This window comes from Argiope bruennichi, chromosome X2 (assembly GCF_947563725.1).
Source record: "Argiope bruennichi chromosome X2, qqArgBrue1.1, whole genome shotgun sequence".
In the NCBI taxonomy this organism is placed as follows: Eukaryota; Metazoa; Arthropoda; class Arachnida; order Araneae; family Araneidae; genus Argiope; species Argiope bruennichi.
Genome location: NC_079163.1, coordinates 5044613 through 5065490, shown reverse-complemented (window position 1 = coordinate 5065490; position 20878 = coordinate 5044613). Strand labels below are relative to the sequence as shown.

General features: G+C 27.7%; 1 protein-coding gene across 3 annotated transcripts in view; it reads right to left on the bottom strand.

The window, feature by feature from the left end:
- Positions 1-20356, bottom strand: part of LOC129960131 (dyslexia-associated protein KIAA0319-like protein) — a 100405-nt gene extending 80049 nt beyond the window's left edge. Inside the window, exons 1-3 of one of the 3 annotated variants that reach the window (XM_056073288.1) lie at positions 20243-20356; positions 19600-19686; positions 1549-1830 (exon numbers count right to left, since the gene is read on the bottom strand). In XM_056073288.1, the coding sequence (XP_055929263.1) occupies positions 1549-1830; positions 19600-19678 (361 nt within the window). In that variant the 5' untranslated portion in view covers positions 19679-19686; positions 20243-20356. Of the gene's footprint in view, positions 1-1548; positions 1831-19599; positions 19687-19931; positions 19951-20141 lie in introns of those variants that run through there. The other 2 variants (XM_056073287.1, XM_056073289.1) reach the window with 2 other exon arrangements.
- Positions 20357-20878: the final 522 nt, after the last annotated feature.

The window sequence follows — 20878 nt, the reverse complement described above, 5'->3', positions numbered from 1 at the left end:
AACATTTTTCGACCGATTATTTCAAACGATTCTGTTTATTTTCTTAATGTTTGATGCATTTAAAATTAAACATTGTTAACTAATCGATCTTTCAGATTCATTCTGAAGTACTTTTGAATTAAAATAAAACAGAATAATGGAAATTAAAAATTTCTAATCTGCATAGCGTTCCCCTAACTGGCGTAGAAAAATTCACGCATTTGCGTTATCATAACTGGCGTTGAAAATCCACGCATGCGCAATGTGTTCTGATTGTTGACAACTATTTTCAACGGATGCGGACTTCATTTAAATTATTTTTAGGTTAGTTGTATACTTTTGTAATTAAATTGTATTTATGTTAGTTATATATTTTTTATATATGCTTATAGTTTTAAGTACATCGTTTTTTAAGTAGTTTTTTTTAACCTGTTTCCGACCGCCTATTTTAAACGATTCTGTTTATTTTATTAGTGTTTGATGTATTTAAAATTAAACATTGTTAACTAATCGATCTGCTCATTATGAATCTGAGAAAATTTTGTTGACAAATTCTTGAGGCATTAAATAAATTAAGGAAGATATTCTTTAGTGCCCATAAGGTTTAAATGCTCAGTGACTCTGTTTTCAGTAATCAGATTATAAAAAAAAAATGTTTTGTTTCAGTAAAAAATATTATTATATTAATTGTAGAATAATCATTTCCACTTTAATTTAAATTATATATTCTACGGGAGATAACAGAAAATTAGGTAGATACATATTACGCTATGACTGAAGGCCTTTATAATATTATGAGTGAATTATAAGATTATCAAAACTTGAAATTTAAAAATATTTTGACGAAGAAGCTACTAAAATAAGAATTACATAAAATATTTAATTATTAAAATTTTAACGAGCCTTAAGATTGGCGAACCAGCTGGTCGCCAAAGGCAACTAGTAGAAAGTAGATATGCCATATTACGGAAAAAAACCTTATGAATAATTTCAGTTTCTGAGACAAACAATTTTTTCCCATTTATATATAGTGATAAAACCTCCAGGTTCTTAAAAAAATAAAAGAAACAACAGAAATTGAAACAAAAAATGCTAAAAACATATTTTATAATGATAATTATTAACAAATTATTCTTTCAGTTAAAAAAAATACAAGTATTCATTTCTAGATGTGATAAATCAAAATTATATATTCATAAACTGAATTAAAATTAATGAAATATTACGACGAATTCAGTATTACACACTTAAATCAAGAATTTCATGTTTTAAAATTTTAATTCATTTGTATTTCGAAATTAAAACAATTAAAATATCCATGATAAAGTTCTGTTAACATAACATCTGAAATTAGGCATGTATGAGTAAGGAAGTTAGAATAATAAAATAACTATGACTAGGAAATGATTTTAGAATTTGAGTATTATAAAAGCATTGTGAAATGTACACCATCAATTATAATTTGGTAACAAAAATGTACACAAAAAAACTTTATTTAAATGCTATGTGTAACCAATATACTACTGTGATGTATTAAATGTACAACAATGGCAGAAGTAAATTACATACCTGGCATACGAACAATCACCATAAGAGAGTTTTGAAATTTCTTTCCTTTTCTCTTAAGTGGTTTGCATTGCTTGTAACTATGACAACGAATTGTATAGCAAACAGCATGGAAAAGAAAAGCTATATTGCAATTATTATCTTCACAACATGCTTGCACACAGTCAGAGAAAGTTACAGCATCACTTATTTTCTTATATGTGCCTGCACTTAAATTACCATATGGAGTTGATTGAGGATATATATTACTAGTAGAGCTGGAATCTATGCATGCAGGGTGCAAGTCTAAAAAAAATAATAAATAAATAAATAAAAGTTGCAAAAATGCACATAAATAAACAGAGAACAAAACTTACAAAAGCTATCAAGATGCTTAATGATAATATTCTAAAATGCAATAATTAAGAAGAAAAAAAAATGTTCTGAAACTTCACAGTTCTTGATAAATTAGTACAAAGAAAAATTTACTAGTTCATATCATGTAAAAGAACTGTACTTAGTGTGTGTGAGGACAAAAATTGTGCTAAAATGTCTACTCACTTCAGGACTCATTATACTATTTTTTAAAATGTATGATTTTAGTAAATATTCAAATGATATAATTATGTAACAATAAACACTAAGTTTTATAATTGCTATAAATGATTCAAATAACATTCTAAGTGGCTTGGCATTTCCTTGTAATTTAATGAAAAGAAAGAAATATATAAATTTCATCACGAATACAGATATACAGAGTGGGCAAAAAGTCCGTAAAAACTTAAAAAATTTATAAAACCAGGACAATTAAGCAAAATAAAAAACGGTTTGCAGGTGTAGCATCGATAAGTCGTGGAATTTTTTTTAAGGGAAAAAAAACAAAAACATCCGACAGGTGGCGTTACGTATATAAGTGAAAGAAAAGACATTCAAATAACAAAAATAATGTTACCAAATCATGTACTAAAGCTTTCTTTTATCATACTTTGTTCCACATGACCACCGCCACGGGTGATAATATATTGCAGGCATGTCACAAATCCAGCAATAGTAGAGTGCAGTATGTATATATGACAGCTCTCGGGGGATTGCATCTTTCAATTCCAGCAAATTGGATGGACGGGATCGATACACCCGGAATTTTAAATTTCCCCATAGCCAAAAGTCTCCTGGTGTCAGATCTTTAGACCGAAGAGGCCATGGAAACTTGCAAAGTCCGCTAATGATTCTCTCGTCCCCGAAAGTCTGTAGCAGGAATTCCTTAACTGGAATAGCAGTGTGACTTGTTGCTCCATCTTGCATAAACGTAACAATAGAAGGCGTATCTTTTTCCTTTTTTCACGCAAACATGTAACAACCTTTTCGAGCAGTAACGTTAAATAACGCTGAGAAACTACTGTCACCGTTTTCCACTCATTTACTGGTCACTGTGTTTCAAAGAAAATGGGTCCTATGATGAAGGAACCTGTGAAGCAATAACACAGAACGACTTTGGGGGAATGCAATGGTTTCTCAGAGTACATTCGCGGATTTTACGTGTCGCTCAGAAGCGACAGTTATGTGTACTAACGTCGCTATGGAGTGAAAAATGAGCTTTATCTGTCCACAAGATGTTCAAGACCCATTAGGGATCTAGTTCAGTTTTGGAGAGAGCCAAATGCCTCTCTCTACGGTATCTGACGGTAAAAATGTAATGAAAATGTAAAAAGAGTGCAAGTATTTATAATCGCCTGTTCTCATTTGCATATTTCCAGCTAAGTCATTCGTATCAGTGCCATTTGTCGGCTGTTTTTTGATTTTTTTTCTTATCTTAAAAAAAAATCCCGTGACTCGTCAATGCTAAACCTACAAACCGTTTTTTATTTTGGTTATTTTCTAGGATTTTATGTATTTTTAAAGTTTTTACGGACTTTTTGCCCACCTTGCATTTAGATATACAACATATTAGGACATGAAATAAGCAAAGGTAAGCTGATCTTACTGATTTTTAAGCCATTACTTGCAATTTACAAAGTCAAGGCCATCTTATGCTTAGGTGCCAAACCTTAAATTTAATCACTAACGAATATAATTTTACACATAATATTGAAATCCACCTTTAACCAATATAATGATATTCTCTCTCCATTGTTCTAGAATTTCAATAACTAATAAAAAAATCCTTCTTGAGGCACTGGATAGGAAAAAATTCAGGAAAAAACTAAGGGTCCCGCCCCCTTTCTTTCGTTCACTCTTTCTAGAAGAATTCAAGTTCAAGAAGTAGCTGTTTTTTTTTTTTTTTTTTTTTTTTCCTTTACAGATGATTTCTTTATATTAGGCAGATACAACAAAATGCAGGTTTGTTTTCTCAACTAAAAACTTAAACTGAAGACCGCCACTGTTTTCAAAGCATTTCCTTGTCTTAATCCCGCAAGTGTTAACAAGGGTCTTAATTCTTCACATGTCTTCAAGGAATAATATTTTGCAAACCGAAATTTTAAAATATAAAAATAAAGGACTAATCAATGATAAATTTAAAAATTTAAATAAATATTTTATATAACTAAATTTGAATGTCTTTTTTTCTCTCAAAATGTCTAAAAGATATCAATGACACCAATTTTATTCTGTAATATTTTTGGAGTTGTGACCCATAATATAAAAGAACTCACAATAAAAAAATTGATACACAAATTTTTAAATATTATATCTTGTATTAACATTTAAGAGCATCACAGCACACCCACAGAGAGATATAAAAGAATAAATTATTTTTTTTTAATGTAAGTGATTCATATTATAAATTAGCAGGTGTTCTATTCCTAGCATTAAGGGGACTTATACACCCTGGCACCGCCCCGCCCTCCAATTTTTTTTTACAATTTCCATAATATCTGCTTTGTTTTGCTGTAATTAAATGTAAATTGTTCAGAAATTTAAATTTTTGAAATATTTTACCAATTTTGAAATTTAAAATTTAACATTTTAAAAATTTTCTTTAAAAATTAAGTTTTTATTAAAATGTTTCTTCTTATTCAATTTCCATTACTTGGTGACCAAATTTTTTTTATGGAATCAAGCATCCGATTTTGGATACCTAAATTAGTTTCAGAAAAAATGTTTAATCAAAAGTTTGATTTTTTGAAAAATAACAGATTTTTTCATGTTTGTCAAGATCAGTTTATTAAAGCAGTCATATTTCATTATATTCAAGTTTTCTTTCTTCGAAGTATTATGCATTGAAATGATAAGCCTATTCTTCTAGTTCGATGTCATAATAAGTAACATTTTGGTTACTGAAAATCTCACAGGTATTCCGGCCGAACAAATGTACCGCCTACTATTTTCCCTTCAAGAAGAATCTTCAAATTGTGTCATAAGAACTAACACCATGAAAACACAGAAACGAAATTTTGGCAATCGCTCAGAGCACTAGAATTCTTCCGACTTTCGGAGTTTAAAAAATTAATATTGATGGCAAATGTCTTTCTGCGCATGAAAATATCTGTCTCCCGGAGTAACAGCAGAAGGTAAAATAGAACAGTATCCTTGCCAATCGCAACCTTCTTCATATTCTTGTCATATGTTTCTATCGCAACACAGACAGTACACATATCAGCATTTTCTGTTACTGTATACATGTAATAACCAAGTAGCTAGCAAGCTGCAAAATGAAATGCTCCTTATAGGCAGGATTGCCTGAAAGTTTCCTATAAATCAACGAGAGTAGGGAAATACCAATTTTTTTTTTCTCTTGATGTACGCTGCATCCGATTCCTTTCCAATTTTAAGAATGATTGCTGCATGATTCAATCATCAAAAACAACTGCTACTTCATCTTCCTACGGATTATCGATGTAAGATGTATACAAATATTGTTAACACAATCAGTGGTCGTTTGCTTTGGATATTCTACTGGAAGAATGAGTACATCGCCAGTAAGAACAAAATGCAAGTTCTCAGTGCTCCCAAATAGTTCTAGAGCTGTGCTCAATAACGTCATAAAACGGTTCTTAGACTTTCTTGTAACGCCACAACTCTTAAATAAAGCAATGGGTACTGTAGCAAGCTCGAATATGTCATCTTGTAAATTGTCATGTGAATAAACAGTACACATTATTTCTAAGAAAAGCTGCGTTGTACGAAATATTTTATTGATTAAGAAAGGTATTATCTTAGCCATGCCACCTCTTTTTAGCTAGAGAAAGCCAACTTACATTATATCAGTAACATTTCTTTGCAAAGACTTCTACAGACACAGCTTCGTAATAGTTACATCTTATGCAACTAATCCAGATGTCATTGAGGACAGATCTTGCATGTCAATAAAAAAAGTAGTTGCGATATTACTTTGAATTTCTTGCAGTATATTTCACTAAGTTTTAAGCTCTTCTTAATTCAACAAGTGTATTGCTACTAATTACAAACATTTAGGTGCATTCTTATTTGCCCCACAAGCATGTCAGATATAGGCCACAATACCACCTATTGGTACATAGTTGATCGAATGGGTTTTTGTAAGAACTAATATGTGTGATTGGCGATTTTTTCGAAAGGCCGATCAAATACATTCGGTCATCGAAGGACATCGTATGACGTTCTCGGCCAATGTATGGTTATCAAAAGGCGTCATATGACGTTCCCGGTTAACAATGTATGGTTATCAAAATAAATCATATGAAGTTTCCGGTCAACAATGTGTTCAGAAAGCTACCGTAAAAATTTCTCCCTTGTACGATGCCTCTAACACATTTAAGGTTTTCATTTGCGTTTCATCACCACGCAGTTCATGCTTATACGGCAAATTTGAAGAAGCTATAAAGTGTGATTTACGAATGAATCAACTGTTCTTTTCAAGTACACCCATATCTTGGAAGAATAACTGAGAAGACTTAGCTAAAGTAAATATCCTGTTACAAGAAACATGTGAAGCATTTTTCTACCTCTTATTTGAATAAGATGTAATGTCAAAGTTACTATTTTAAAGTACTGTAGCCATGGTTGTAATGGTTTCCCTTGTTCTTTGAGTATAATTTGTTGAAAAACTTTTTTCCATGTTTGTAGCAATTTGGCGAAAAACTTTTTTTCCAATGTTTGTAGCAATTTGTTGGAAAACTTTTTTTTTTCATGTTTGTAGCAATTTGTTGAAAAACTTTTTTTCCATGTTTGCAGCAACTTGATCTTTTTATTCAATTAATAACGGTGAATTGGCGTCAAAACTGCATGGCAGATATTCAATTACGTTTGAAATATACATTTTGTTTATGATTATAACTAAAATAAATGTTGTATTCTCGGATAGTTCTTCCATATGCGTGCCCTAGAAGATTGATTATTAGGCTGTGCATTTTTCCATAATACAGAAACTCCACTATTCTTTATTACAATTACGATCGATTCAAAGTACAAGGTAGTAGCTCCGGCAGTCGAAAACCTCAAAACTGCCAATGCAAAAATTATAGTCTCCAGTACCGTAGCAATATGCGTCTTACAAGAAAATGATATTGCACAATAAAGTCAAAACAATTACATTATTCAAAATATTTATATAAAAAATGTTGAATACAGGATTTTTAAATAAAAAAATTTATATTGAAATGCAATATAAACGTTTTTTTCACGTTATGAATTCGTAATTTAAAAGGGCTTTCCAAATTTTACATTTACAGAAGATTCTGGTTTACTTACTATTTACAAAACATAGATTTTAAACTTTCTTTCCTGTTTCTTCGTCCAGAATGAAATGCACAGAATTATTTTAAAAAAAGGCTAAGCCACATAGATTTTTAAGAACATTACTGATAAAGCAAAGCATAAAGCAGTATGGTATTTCGAATACTTAAAAAGCAATTATATTTTTACATTTCAAGTTTCACAATTCAATTAAATCTTTATTTGACGCACTTAAATTAAAAAAAAAATCATCATGGAAAGAATTTTATATTTTACCGGTATTTGTATGTGAAATATATTATTACAAGAAAACCATGCCAAATATAAATTTTAATTTCTTGTAATATCGTATAGAATAACTAATTACTTATATTTATGAAAACTCGTAATTGTAACTTGCTTTATAAGCAAGATATAACGGTTTTAGGGTTTAATTTTTATGAATCTTTAGGAAGGGACTAGGGTGGGGAGTTCCACCACTCAGAGGTGACAACTTTTCGGTTTTCAGTTTCTAAAGGTCAAAGGAATATTTGACCATCAATTTTGCCTCAAATCATGTCTAATTGCAAAGGAGTATTAGGGGCTCCCAAAACATATCTATGTACTTATCATTACCAAAAAATTAGAAATGGCACTCGCAAATTACCAACTATCTCATAATTTGAGAAAATCCTCTTGGATCAAGTATCTCTAATTTCCTTTAAATAAAAAGCAAATTATCTCTGTAGTCAAAGGAACAACAAAGCCGTAAAATAATAATAATAATAATAATAATAAACAGCATAGCACAATTTCACATTTAAACTTCTATAACTCCTTTTTGGTTGAGAACAGAAAAACCTGGGTTCGCATTAAAAATCTTATTAATCTAAAAGTACTATGCACACACTAACATCGTTTCTTAATAATATCAAAAAAAAATCTATGGAGTAATTTTTGTAATATTTTCTTTTCACAGGGTTGCCACTCAAATCTGTGAAAAAATTCTCCGTGTTTTCTCTGTACGTGTAAGACATGAGAAAATAAACAAATAGCACTCATGTGTTAATTATAATAGAATACGGTTTTAAGGAGTAGAAAAAGCAAGGAAAGTTTTCCCATATTACTCAGGTTTATTATCTTCTTACAACGCGAGCAGTACACAACGAATTGATTTTGTGGGACTTCTCGAACCCATTCAGCAAAATCAGGATTAATTTTTTTTTTTATCTGTTCAATTCGTATTGCATAAGGATTTTCAGCAGCTCATTGATTTAAAAATATTCTCTAATCCACCTTAAATAAGCTCACAGTTTCTCAAATAATAAACTCAAGCATATTAAATTAACTCATGGACCATTAAATAAACTTAAGTATGGTAGCCTAAACCCACCGCACTGCTTCCGTATATTGAATTTTGCTAATCCCGCCAGAGAAATGTATTCTATTCTTTCGCGTGGTTGCAGAAATCTCATTAGCTGCAATTTGGGAATCTCTTGGAAAAAGAACAACTGTCTCTTAAATCGAAACTAGTATAATCTATACAGAAAAAGAAAGGGGGAGAGAGAAAAGGGGCGAGTTTCCACATTACACAGTCGCGAATGGTATTGTTTCATTCTGGAAGTTATGACTACGATCTTTTATTCTTGCAGTCTATAGAGATCGGTATTTTTTTTTAATGGGAAAATAACTAAAAAAACTTAAAATTATCTGTTTTTATAAAAATTTTCAAATTCCCCTGCATTTTCCCACTTTTTTAGACGATTTTTAAATTTCATATGTTTTCCCGGATTTCCCTGTTCTCCCAGAGGCGTGGCAACCCTGTTTTTGTAATGAAACAAAATAAATACTTTTATTCAATGCAATAAGCATTTTTTCCAAATGGCAAAAAGAAAACCTAATTGTAAGCATTTTGTAGATTATCTTTGTATTACACACACTAATTTCAAAATTTTGTCATCAGTTGGTCAAAAGTACAAACCTCACCCCCACCAAATTTTATCTATTTAGCTCAGGGTATTTGAGTAATTGTGTTCACTGGCAGATATGATTCCAAAAATATGCTTTTTGTACTCGGGGACATCTGAAACGGGAAATGTCGCCAACATCTTAAGTTTAAATTTTTTTGACAATAGCAAATTTTCACTTTGCATCCAAGAAAATAAAAATTAATCTTTATCGGAAATAAGATAAGCTTCTTAAACTAAAGTAATATCTTTTTAAAACTCCTTTATTTAACTTCGCATGCTCCATGTTGTAAGGATGGAATTTTGTACAGTTATTAGTATTCAATGACAAAATATTTTAATAATTAGACTAAAATAATTTTTCACAAAGGTGGCAATAGATAGAAATTAATTTGAGAAATATTAATTTTTAGATAGTATGGTTTCTGTTATCATTAAGTATGAAAAATGTAAGACAATAAAAACAGGAAATAACATAAATAAAGATCTTTTAAAAACCATTTTATAAGTGTAGTAAAAAAAAAAAAAATAGAATATATTTTTTTATTGGGAAAATCAAGTGAAAATAAAATTAAATGCAAGATGTTAGATGGAAATTATGACTTTTTTTGTGGTTATTGCGATTTACAAAGACTGAATATTCACTCAATCAGAAATTCCATATAAGACTTTCTTTCATAAATACCTAAAATTTTGACCTTTAAAAATACAAACTTCTCCATAAACTTTCAAGGTTAGTATTCAAAATATTTAGTAGAAATATTTCCATCACCTCTTACTTTCTGTTATCATTTAATTTGAAAGTTCACAGACAAGAGTTTTCCCATTTTCAGGCATTTTTAAAATAAGGATGACAGCAAAATTATGAAAACTGTCTATTGCTGGAAGGTTAACAAAGGAAAATTTATTATTACAATATTATAAATTTAAGTAATTTAAAATTTTATCTAATCAAAAGTCTATCTGAAAAATATATCTAAATATCCTTTTAGAGTTTTTATTAATTCCCCCCCCAAAAAAAGGAATCACCATAAAGAATCACTAAAAACTTAATAATGAAACCATTAGGCAAAAAACTAAGCACAGTAAGCAAAACAGTTTCTTTAAACTTATGAAACACTAAAAACTTTTGTGAATGTAGCTACATATAGAAGCACCTACACAATGAAGGAACAATTCAAAATTCATGCTTTTTATTATAGCTGCATTTGAAAAATTTTACCAAAAAACTCTACTTTTGCACTGTTTGAAAACTTAATAACTGTATCACAAATAACTGGTTACATTATTTCAATTTTTTAAGATCTATATATTATAATTCCGCATGACATAGAGGGTTTAAATTGAATATAATTCTGCATGGTTTATTGCATATTCTGATATTAGTAAATGGTGCCTACTTTTCAGGATTTTGTGGAAAGGATATTTTGGGGAATGTATATATTAATATAGATAAAAATCATTGTAACTATATATGTACACATCTTCTTATATCTCCTTCTAAACAATTGGGCCAAATTCAACTAAATATTCAACACTCATTATTTAAGACGAAAAAAAAAAATACCGTCAACTTTTTAAAGTACAAAAATTAATTAAATATTCCATTAAAAATTGACCCAAAATTTTGCCCTTCTACAATGAATTCAGAGAAAAAAATTTCCAGAAAAATATTTTTACACCAACTTAAAATTCAAAATTTCCTGTACAATGGTACTAATTTCATTTCTGTACAATTTTTCTTTCCACTGTCATTAATTTTCTTAAAAAATTAACGCAGTTGATTTTGAAATAAGAAAATATATAAGCACTCCTTTGGTAGGCACCATTAAGACTTTGAGATATTCTACTGCTATTTTTTAGAATTTCTCTTTTATATTAATACATAATTACAGGCAATGTTTTTTTTCTTTGTTTTAATGAAGTGATTTAACAATGACTAAAAGATATAACAAGTGTGCCACTCAAATTCAAAAGAAAGCTGGAATGATCTTTCATGAGCAAATAAATATTTCTTACTGGTGACGAATAAGAATACAAAAATAGTTGTTGCCAAAGCATATGAGTAAAATTCTAAAAGCAAACTTTGAAAGCAGAAAATTAAATTTTATCAGAAGAGCTATCGATTCAGTTTAGTTTTGTACTTTTTTTATTGATGAAAAAATCAATTATTTAATTAATTGTCTTTAAACCTTTCTTATACTTCAGCATTGGTGAAAAAAATTTGCAGTACTAATGATAAATATCAATAACTCGTGTAGAAAATCCTTTCAGGGGATTTGAAATCATTTACTTCAACTGATATTTTAATTTAAAAATATTTCAGACAATAAAGGATTTTGCTTATTATAATGTTTTATACAAAAACGGTTTTTATATTAAAAAATATACATATGAAAGGGTTTTAATACCAGGTGGCACCGAGTTAGCATCAAGTATATGTATATTATACATATAAATATTTGAAAATACTTATTATTAACTTTTACTCCAAGAACAATAAAAATAAGCGAAGTAAATAAAAAAAACTCTTAAACATTATAAGTGCTTTCGGTCAGTGCACTAAAATCAATCGATATTAGCAACAATAATTGAAAAAGATTATGTGCATTTGAATTGATGTCAAGTCTATATAGTTTAACGCTACAGCACAAAGAGACATTTCCCCATTAAATGACAGAAAATATATTACTAAGATAGTAAGAATTATGCTAAATTATCTTGAGACATTTATATTCACAACAATTACACTATGTTAAAATTTTCCTTGGGTAACAATGAACTGTCACTTCACATTAGTTCACTATAACAAAACAGTATAGTAACCTTAACTGTTAATACTATCAATATTTTATGCAGAACACAATAAAAAATGTATATGGTTCTAGACAATGTTACATTTAAGAAATTTCATATAAAAAATATTGAATAATGAACTATTGCAACCCTTTCTTGGAAAACTATTTTGTACACAAAATTTCAGATATTTTGTTCATATGAGTGCCTCAGATGGCTCCAAAGAACAAATTCCAGTTTTTGGATACTCCAGAAGGTAGTATGGTCAGCCACAAATTAATTGAGCACATTGCAGTTTGCAAAATTTTTCATAGGAAACTACTCTGATTTGGGAAGAGTTTACAATAGTCGAACTAAAATCCCCCCAAAATGTGCTTAATTTCTTACTGCATCCATGTAGCACTTTCATAAAATTTAAAATATATTGAAGTACTGCCAGATCTTTCATGAAACATATAATTTTCAATAAGCAAAATATATAAAACAGTAATAATTACAAATAAAATAAATTCATAGATGAAATGGAAAATATAGTACTAGCTCATAAAAATATATTAAAAAATTATGAATAATTTTTTACCTCTACAACATTAAAATAAGAACAACTTTTGCCTTTGCAAGATCAAAAATCAAAGAAATAATGTCTGATACTATTTAAAAATAATTAAAATTTTGAAGATGTTTTTATTTAATCACAATGATACAATATATAATTTATGTTTTAATTCATCTATTAAATGTTACTAAATTCAAATCTTTTTTCATCTTAATCAAATTCATTTTTTAATAATCAAAAATTTAACATTTTTTTTCCAGCAATATTCTACATTATTAATTCAAGATCCAAAATTAAAATTATGTCTAAAATAAAAATATCATGATAAAAATATTATGAAAAATATCATAAAACAAAAATATGAAAAAGAATTCATGAATATTTTTAAAAAATTTGTTTAGACAAAGCATCCCTAAAAATGTTACGCAAGGAAGATCCACAAATGCAATGTATAGAAATCTTGCAATGCATTGCACTCGTACATATTCCAAAATTCTCTACTCTGTCACGCTGTTTTGAATTAAATTTATTTCATCAGTAAGAAATGGTAAAAATACCCAACTCATGGTTCATGTGATATCCTTCCTCATCTTATTATATCATGAGATTACTTTTAATTGCTTATAAATTTTACATAATGTACTTTTATTTTTAATGAAAATATATTTTTTTAACTTTATAGCAATTTGATATAATCAATTTTCTTCCTGTGAATATTATTTGCATTTTTCTGCATAATAGGAATTTTCATGGATGAAAATAAATGATTTTTTGGACTTTAAATCTAGAGTATAGTTGTCCCCCCCCCGGACTTATTTCTTTTTCTTCCTTACATTCCAAATTAAAATTTGGGATATTTAATTTTATTACTAATATTTCTTCTTTGATTCAGTGCTGAAGAGGTTTCTGAGTACCTGTTTTCTGATTTGCAAATTCAAGATTTAAAAAAAAAAAATCAGAGTAAAATGTTATAATTTTACAGGGAAAAAAATAAGTTAAGATGTGGTTGTGTTATTGTCAGATGTTTAATGTAGTCAAGAAATTAAAAACATTTCTTTAAATTCATTCCAAAAAAAATTTGATGACAGAAATATTTGGATTTTCAAATACAGAAGGAAAACTATTTTCACTATTGCAAATGATTGAATTTGTTCTTGGCACTTCAGCAAGAGTGATTATTCTTGTTAATGTCTGAAAATTGGATTGTTTAGTATTCCCATGAAAAAAGAAAAAAAGCGCTAGCATTAAACTGAACATTAAAATAAAGAACACATCATGTGAAAAAAGTAAATGACTGATGTCTTATAAAAAGCAAATAAATACATGCTTTAGGAACTCTGAATAAACTATCACTATTGAAACAGAAATTCCAGGATCAGAGTGTGATATTTAAATCTCAGTCTATTTTATAAAAAAGAAGAAATAGATTGTTTCATTGAAGAAAGAAATACAAGATTAAAATTATTGAATACTTAAAAAAAAAAGATAAAAATATCAAAAGATCAATTCAACAAATAGATTCAAATGATATCAATAGAATTTTTGGAAAAGAGCTTTTTTTTTAGAATTAAAATACTTATTAAATGAGAAAAAAAAATATATGGAAAATGGATAAAAAATTGAAATGGATAACTGATTATATATATATATATATATATATATATATATATATATATATATATATATATATATAGAGAGAGAGAGAGAGAGAGAGAGAGAGAGAGGGAGAAACTGATATATAGAGAGCCATTACTCTAAGATGTTAGAAATTTTTAATAGATACTCTTCTACCACCATATATTTCAATTTTGAAAAGTTGGATAAAAAAAATCATTTAAATATCAACCTGGTATATTGTATTATATGTTTATGTATATGAAATTAATTGTGCTAGCAAAATTTTGTTACAAATCAGGAAAAAGACCCCTTTATGGGCATTGATTTGAATGCTCAATGCTAAATTAATAATTGAGATATATTCAAGAAAATGAAATTTCAATGACTTAAATAGTTAATAATGACACTCAAAAGGTGAAACAATTCAAAAAGGACAGCTAAAGGTGAAACTCTTCACACTATCAACCTTCTAAAATGCATTTACAACTTTGTCCTAGTCGAAAATATATAACTTTTATACAAAATTACTCTGCTTAAAATATAAAATAACTATTTTTGCCATCCATTATACATAATGTCAATAATGATTATCAAAATGCTCAAAGTTTTGAAATCACATGATATTCAGGAATTATGTACGCAAGATATAAATGTATAATTCAATTACAAATTCTGTGATGAGAGCAAAAACATAAGCAACTTTTGGTTCATGTTTAATCAATATTATAGAACAGTTTAAAGAAGGTTCTCAAAAATATCTTATTTCATTTTCAGTTTGATAAAGTAAGTGAAACACTATTATTTAAATGAATGTGCATCTTACAATATCAAGTAAAAGTATTCCTAATCATTCTGTTTCTTAATAACTATCCACTATTTAAACTAGAGATGATTATTACTCTTAAAATTTAAGGACTATAGATGTATTATTTCATCTTTCTTGCAGAGACTATATCAGAAAAATAGATTATCGAGTTTTCTTAGAATTTTCCATTAAATATTAACCTTTTTTTACCAAATGTGTGACTCTTATAACATTTAAACAACAGAATATATATGTATGCTTAGAATGAGTTTTTCTGTTGTTAAAAGAGCTTTCAAGCAATTCAATAAATTTGTAATATAGCATTGAGACAGAAATGCATGCTTCCAATATGAAGTCAATAATGCATTCACTCTGTGTGATCCTATTTTCAAGTAACTTCAGCAGTTAGTTATTTCTATGAATAGCTTGAAAACTCTGAATAAAACCTTGATATTTTAAACTTGAAGATTCCTGGGGGGGGGGGAGGGTTCCTCATTAATAGAAATTTCTCAACACTGAAGTAAATATAGCAAATTTTCATCATTTTTGTGCTCAAAACCAAAGAAAATCATTTTAAAAAATGTACAAATAAATGATTTTCCGAAATTGCTGATGCCTTACAAATTAAAATAATTTTTTTTAAATACCTTCCTACCTTTTATTAAGCTGAACTACTCTTTTACACTTCACATTTGAAGATATTTGTCTAGGCAACATATTACAACCACCAAAAGACAAGGCCTCTGAGGGTTTCCATGATGTAACAATGAGAAGTTACACTCAATTATTTTAAAATTAAGTCTGTATGCACACAACAGTCAGGTGAAATTACTTTTCATTTGTTAATATCATTTCATATAAATCTATATATAGCAATCAATACACATATATTGTAGAATTCATTTATAGTTAAAATGTAGCCATTTTCCACATCACCAAGGGGGTGGGGCTCCTGGTATGTATTACCTTTTATGCATTATTTACAATGCAGGTTTTTCAGTAGGTGTATCTCCCTTCGATTTAAAACAATTTATTTAGAAAAAAAAAATGAATAAAAAAAAATTGAATTTAAAATCAACTGTATATAAAAATGATTTTATGAATATTAGTAGTGGTGTCGATTTGTCATAATCATGCATTGTTCTTCATTCAATAAATTATTAGAAATTATCTCTTTTGCTAAATATTTTTGACTGGGAAATTTCAAAAATTCTTCAAATATGGTATCTGGGAAATAATATCTGAATTCAGCAATGAATTATTTGTCTTCATTTCTGGCAGATGCTCTAATATTTCATTTAAATTGTTGATGTTAACTTTTATTGGCAAAGAAGAAATATTTGAAATATTAGAGGCTTGTTTTTCCAGCAAAAGCTGACACCTCTAATAAATCATTTATTATGATAGATAATGCAATTTCAGGACCAGAACTTAATTCCATATTCACAAATAAAATTTTACTTTATTTATGAATAATATTCCAGAAAATTTTCAAATTTACTAGCGAAATACACTGCCTCAGTTCTTCAAGATTTTTAAATTCTCTTATCTCATTGTATTTTTTTTTTTATTTGTTTGTTTTCTTTCTGTTATGCACTTTCCTGGAAAGTACATAACTTTTATCTTTTTTATTTCTGGATTTTCCCTGAGAAATAATGAAGATGACATGTAAGAGGAAAAATTTGGCATCTCAGATGAAATTGCTCTAGTGACTAATCTGGGTTATTTAAGAGGGGCACTTAATCATTTTTCTGACTTTGAATCAAATAGGCTATTTCTTTTTAAATATCATTTAGTTTAAAATGTAATTCACAGACCTATAGTTAAGGAAATTATTCGTAAATATTGACTTCCTTTTGTGTTTCATTTAAATACAGTAATATATATACAACATGAAACAATACATAATCATAAGTGCAGCTTGTTTTTATTTTGTTTATTCGGAGGTATTTATTGTTATGTTATACAATAAATACCAGTTTTATAATGCATAGGATTAATGTAATGTTTTATAATGCATAGGATTGAAATCCTGAATAAAGGATATTATCGAGATATTAAATTCCTAAAGTGAGAAATGTTTTTTTCATTGGATAAAATCTATCACGATGTATGTCATTTAACTCATGGGCCATCCTTATGATTTCAATTACAATTTGGAACACAGCAGATTAAACGCATTTCTATTCCTTATTTTTAGAAAACTCCAAACGAATTATTTTTTGCAAAAAACAAAACAGCTTCTTATCTCCTCAAACACAAGACTAACCACTGGTTAAAAAATAATATGCAAAGGGGAGAATTCATTTCTTATCAGTAAGCAAGATGAGGTTGAAATTCTTCCCCTTGGTTTCCAAATTCACACTCACTTGTGTCACCACTCCGTGCAGTGTCATGACTTTTTGCGGTGCAAGTATTCTGACCGTGTCTACTGGTGGTTGTGATCAAACCTACTAGAAAAGTCAAAACTGAATTTAAATTTAAAAACATCACTCCAAATTACAGAAAGAAGTTTGCAGAACAGAAAACAACAAAACTCACTAGCAAGAGTTTTCTGTTTTTTAATACATGATTTCTAATCTTTGAAAATTTTTACTGCAGTAAGAATCCTTGAAGGTTTTTTTTTTTTTTTTTTTTTCCTTCTTCTTTGTTTCTTATTTAATTTTTATTATTTAATTTATATTTAAATTATATTTGCATTAGGTTTACATAATTTATGAAAACAAATTTTGTTCAATATAATAAAAGGTTTCTAATATGTGGAAGTTTCAATATATTACTTTTTCAAAAAAATATTAAATGAAAATGAATCATTTAATTTGAAAAACAGGCTATATGATCACAGATTCCTTTAGAATCTTTACAATTAAAATGAAGACAATTTTCCAGATGCAGAAATGTTAATCTAATAGGTAAATTAAAATTCTAATACAGGACCAAAATATTATTCAATCATATGATGACGGCTAAAAAAAACCTATTATATTACTTAGGTTAAAAATTTCAGAAAAGGAAGACATTAATTACTTAAGTTTTTTGATAATTTTAAATATAGCTAAAGCATTCATCACTTAATTTGTAAAAACTAAAAGATGGACATATACTTGATGTAAATGCGGTTGAATTACACAATTCGTATTTAGCTTAGTTCAACAAATGCAAAACAATTTATATTTTCATAGCACAGATTTATTCCAACCTCAGTAAGTTTTAGGGTTTAAAAGTATAATTGCATGAATTTTTACACATATATAATTTAAAAGAAAGTAATGAAATACATAGGAATAAGAAAAAATTATTTTGAATAAATGGATAAATTTCTAACCAAGAATTAATTTACATGCATATATAAGCAAACCAATACAATGGAAAGAAGAAAGAAAAAAATCTGACATCAAGCAAATTAATAGCAACACTACTAGCAAAGATATAGTACCAAGGAAATTAAAAAAGACAATCATATTAAATAAATAAAGATAAAACAGAATGAAATTCATTCCCCCATCCATTTTTTCAGAAAGTATTATACATATAATCTTGGCTGAATTCAATGAATTATTTTACTTAAAAATGTTCCTTCTAATAATAATAAAAAACAAACAAACCATAAAACAATTCTGATATAGATTTTTTAAATTTATCATTGATTGATTTTTAAACTAAAATGGGACTTTGGTATAAATTGCATGAATTTACAATTATTTTGGCAGAATCGCTGAGGAAAATGTCCGATCCGGCAGCTAATTTATTTTCCTGATAATTTACATTGAGGTAATATAGTTCAAAAAAATTTTTTTATCTATTTATTATTGAAACGATGCAGAGTGAATTCAATTTTAACTAAAAAAGAAAGGAAAATTCACATTATATTCAATATGTTCTGCTCTAAAATATTTAACAAAATTTCAGTAAGCAATTTTACCTCTGCCAATATTAATTGAATTATTTTTTTAACCATTACAATGATTCTCAGCCTTATCAAATATATTTAAATATTTAATTATTCAAAATATTAAATGATATACTTAAAAATAATTCATAGATGTTTTTAAAAAAATCTAAAAGATGTGATCCATTTAACACAAAAACAGCTTTATACCTTATTTCTAAAGAAATAATAATGTTACAAGCAATAAATCTACAATATGACATAGTGAAATTATTCATGAATTACTCAAGACATAGAACTCGCTAACATATCTGCTATCTATATGAACATTGTATTACATATTTAATTTACCATATGAAAAATGGATCAATATAAAATTAAAAAAAGCTATTTTGTTAAGGATTTGAATGTGTATTATATATTAATAAATATTCTTCAAAGAATATAATTTTTAACACAACAAAAATTTAATGAAACTTAATATAATTTTTTATCAAATAAAAATTTCTTGAGGGCAAATTTTAAATTTATGAGATACAACACATAAAACTCTGCATTTATTAATTTTATGATAACAAATAAAATTGAAAAAGAACAGATAATAAAGTAAAATAAATCAGTTATATTAATATCGCAAAAACTGCAGGACTTCTTGCAAATAAGGATTTACCAGAAGTCCTACAGTAAGAAGATTTTGTATGTTCTATAAGTTACATGGAATATTAAAAGAGTTATCAGTGGAATTAAAATATAAAAATTTAAGATATAGTCAACAGCAAAAAATCAAAACTTTATGATGAATCCAACACATTACCAGAAAGAGCAGCACTAAATCCCATCAACAAAATGCAGAAGATATGGAAACTAATTGTTTTCACTTTCAGACACCACATATTATTTGCTGAAAATACAGAAAATCTATTAGATCCCTTTTCCAACTAAACCAAGCATATTTAAAAACTAAACTAACCCATAAAATACACATGCCATTAATGCATTCTTAAATACATATGTCTATAAAAGCTCAAATGTTTACAACTACATTTAGAAAACACAACTTAATAAACCCCATAAAGTATTACACAAAAAATAAATTAGTTAAAAGATAAAAACTTTTTCATTTTTTTAACATCTACCATATACTACCTGAAATAAATTAGAGGTCTTTTAAAATAAAAGCATTTATAGAATATTTAATTAATATTCATCACAAAAAAATTCAGTAAAAGTCCTGATACAGGAATTACGTTTAAGACGCATAAAGATAAAATCAATTCCAAACAATTCAATATGTAAACACATTTTCCTCGAGATTGTCAAAATCAGTTTATAATAGAAATGAAAAGCAATGCTTACGCAATAATAATACAGGAGAAATCGCGTTTTTTAAAATTTATTATGATAAATAAAGTGCATGCAAAAAATTTAATTTCGCGATAAAAGAAAAGAGAGCATACTTTTACACGATTTCAACTTGCTTATACATACTAGTAGTAAAGAGAAATAACAATTTTTTTTTTTTTTTTTTTTTCAACTCAGTTTCAGAACTACTATGTGATGTTGATTGATTGCTTGATGCTTAGGAATTTGATTCGGTAGTAAATGGTAACAAAGTTTAGGTTCGTCCGCATTACTTCAAATTTTCGACACACCGTGAAATTGTTGATCAAAATGGTTACTTCATATTATTTTACAGAGGAAGAAATCCATATATTCCATATATTAGAGTTTATATTAAGATTTCATTTTTGGTGAGTTTGCAAGCTTTTTACTGACTTTACATTTATATTATTCTTCAATATCATTACTGGTGTAAATTTGATGTGATTGTTTTCATAATTTACATTTTGTTGGTTTATTTTAATCGAACTATTTATCCCAAATAGCAGATACTCTGAAATATTGCTGCGATGTCTACACAATTTTGTACAACATTCAAGTAGCAGGAATTACATAAAACAAAATCTGTAAAAAAATTAAATACAGTAAAAATATCGTTTCCGAATTATTGTGCGTAATGGGATAATTTGGTTAAATAAGTTTGGCTGATTTCTTGCAGTTCATGATGAACTTTTATTTATTTTGAACTACTA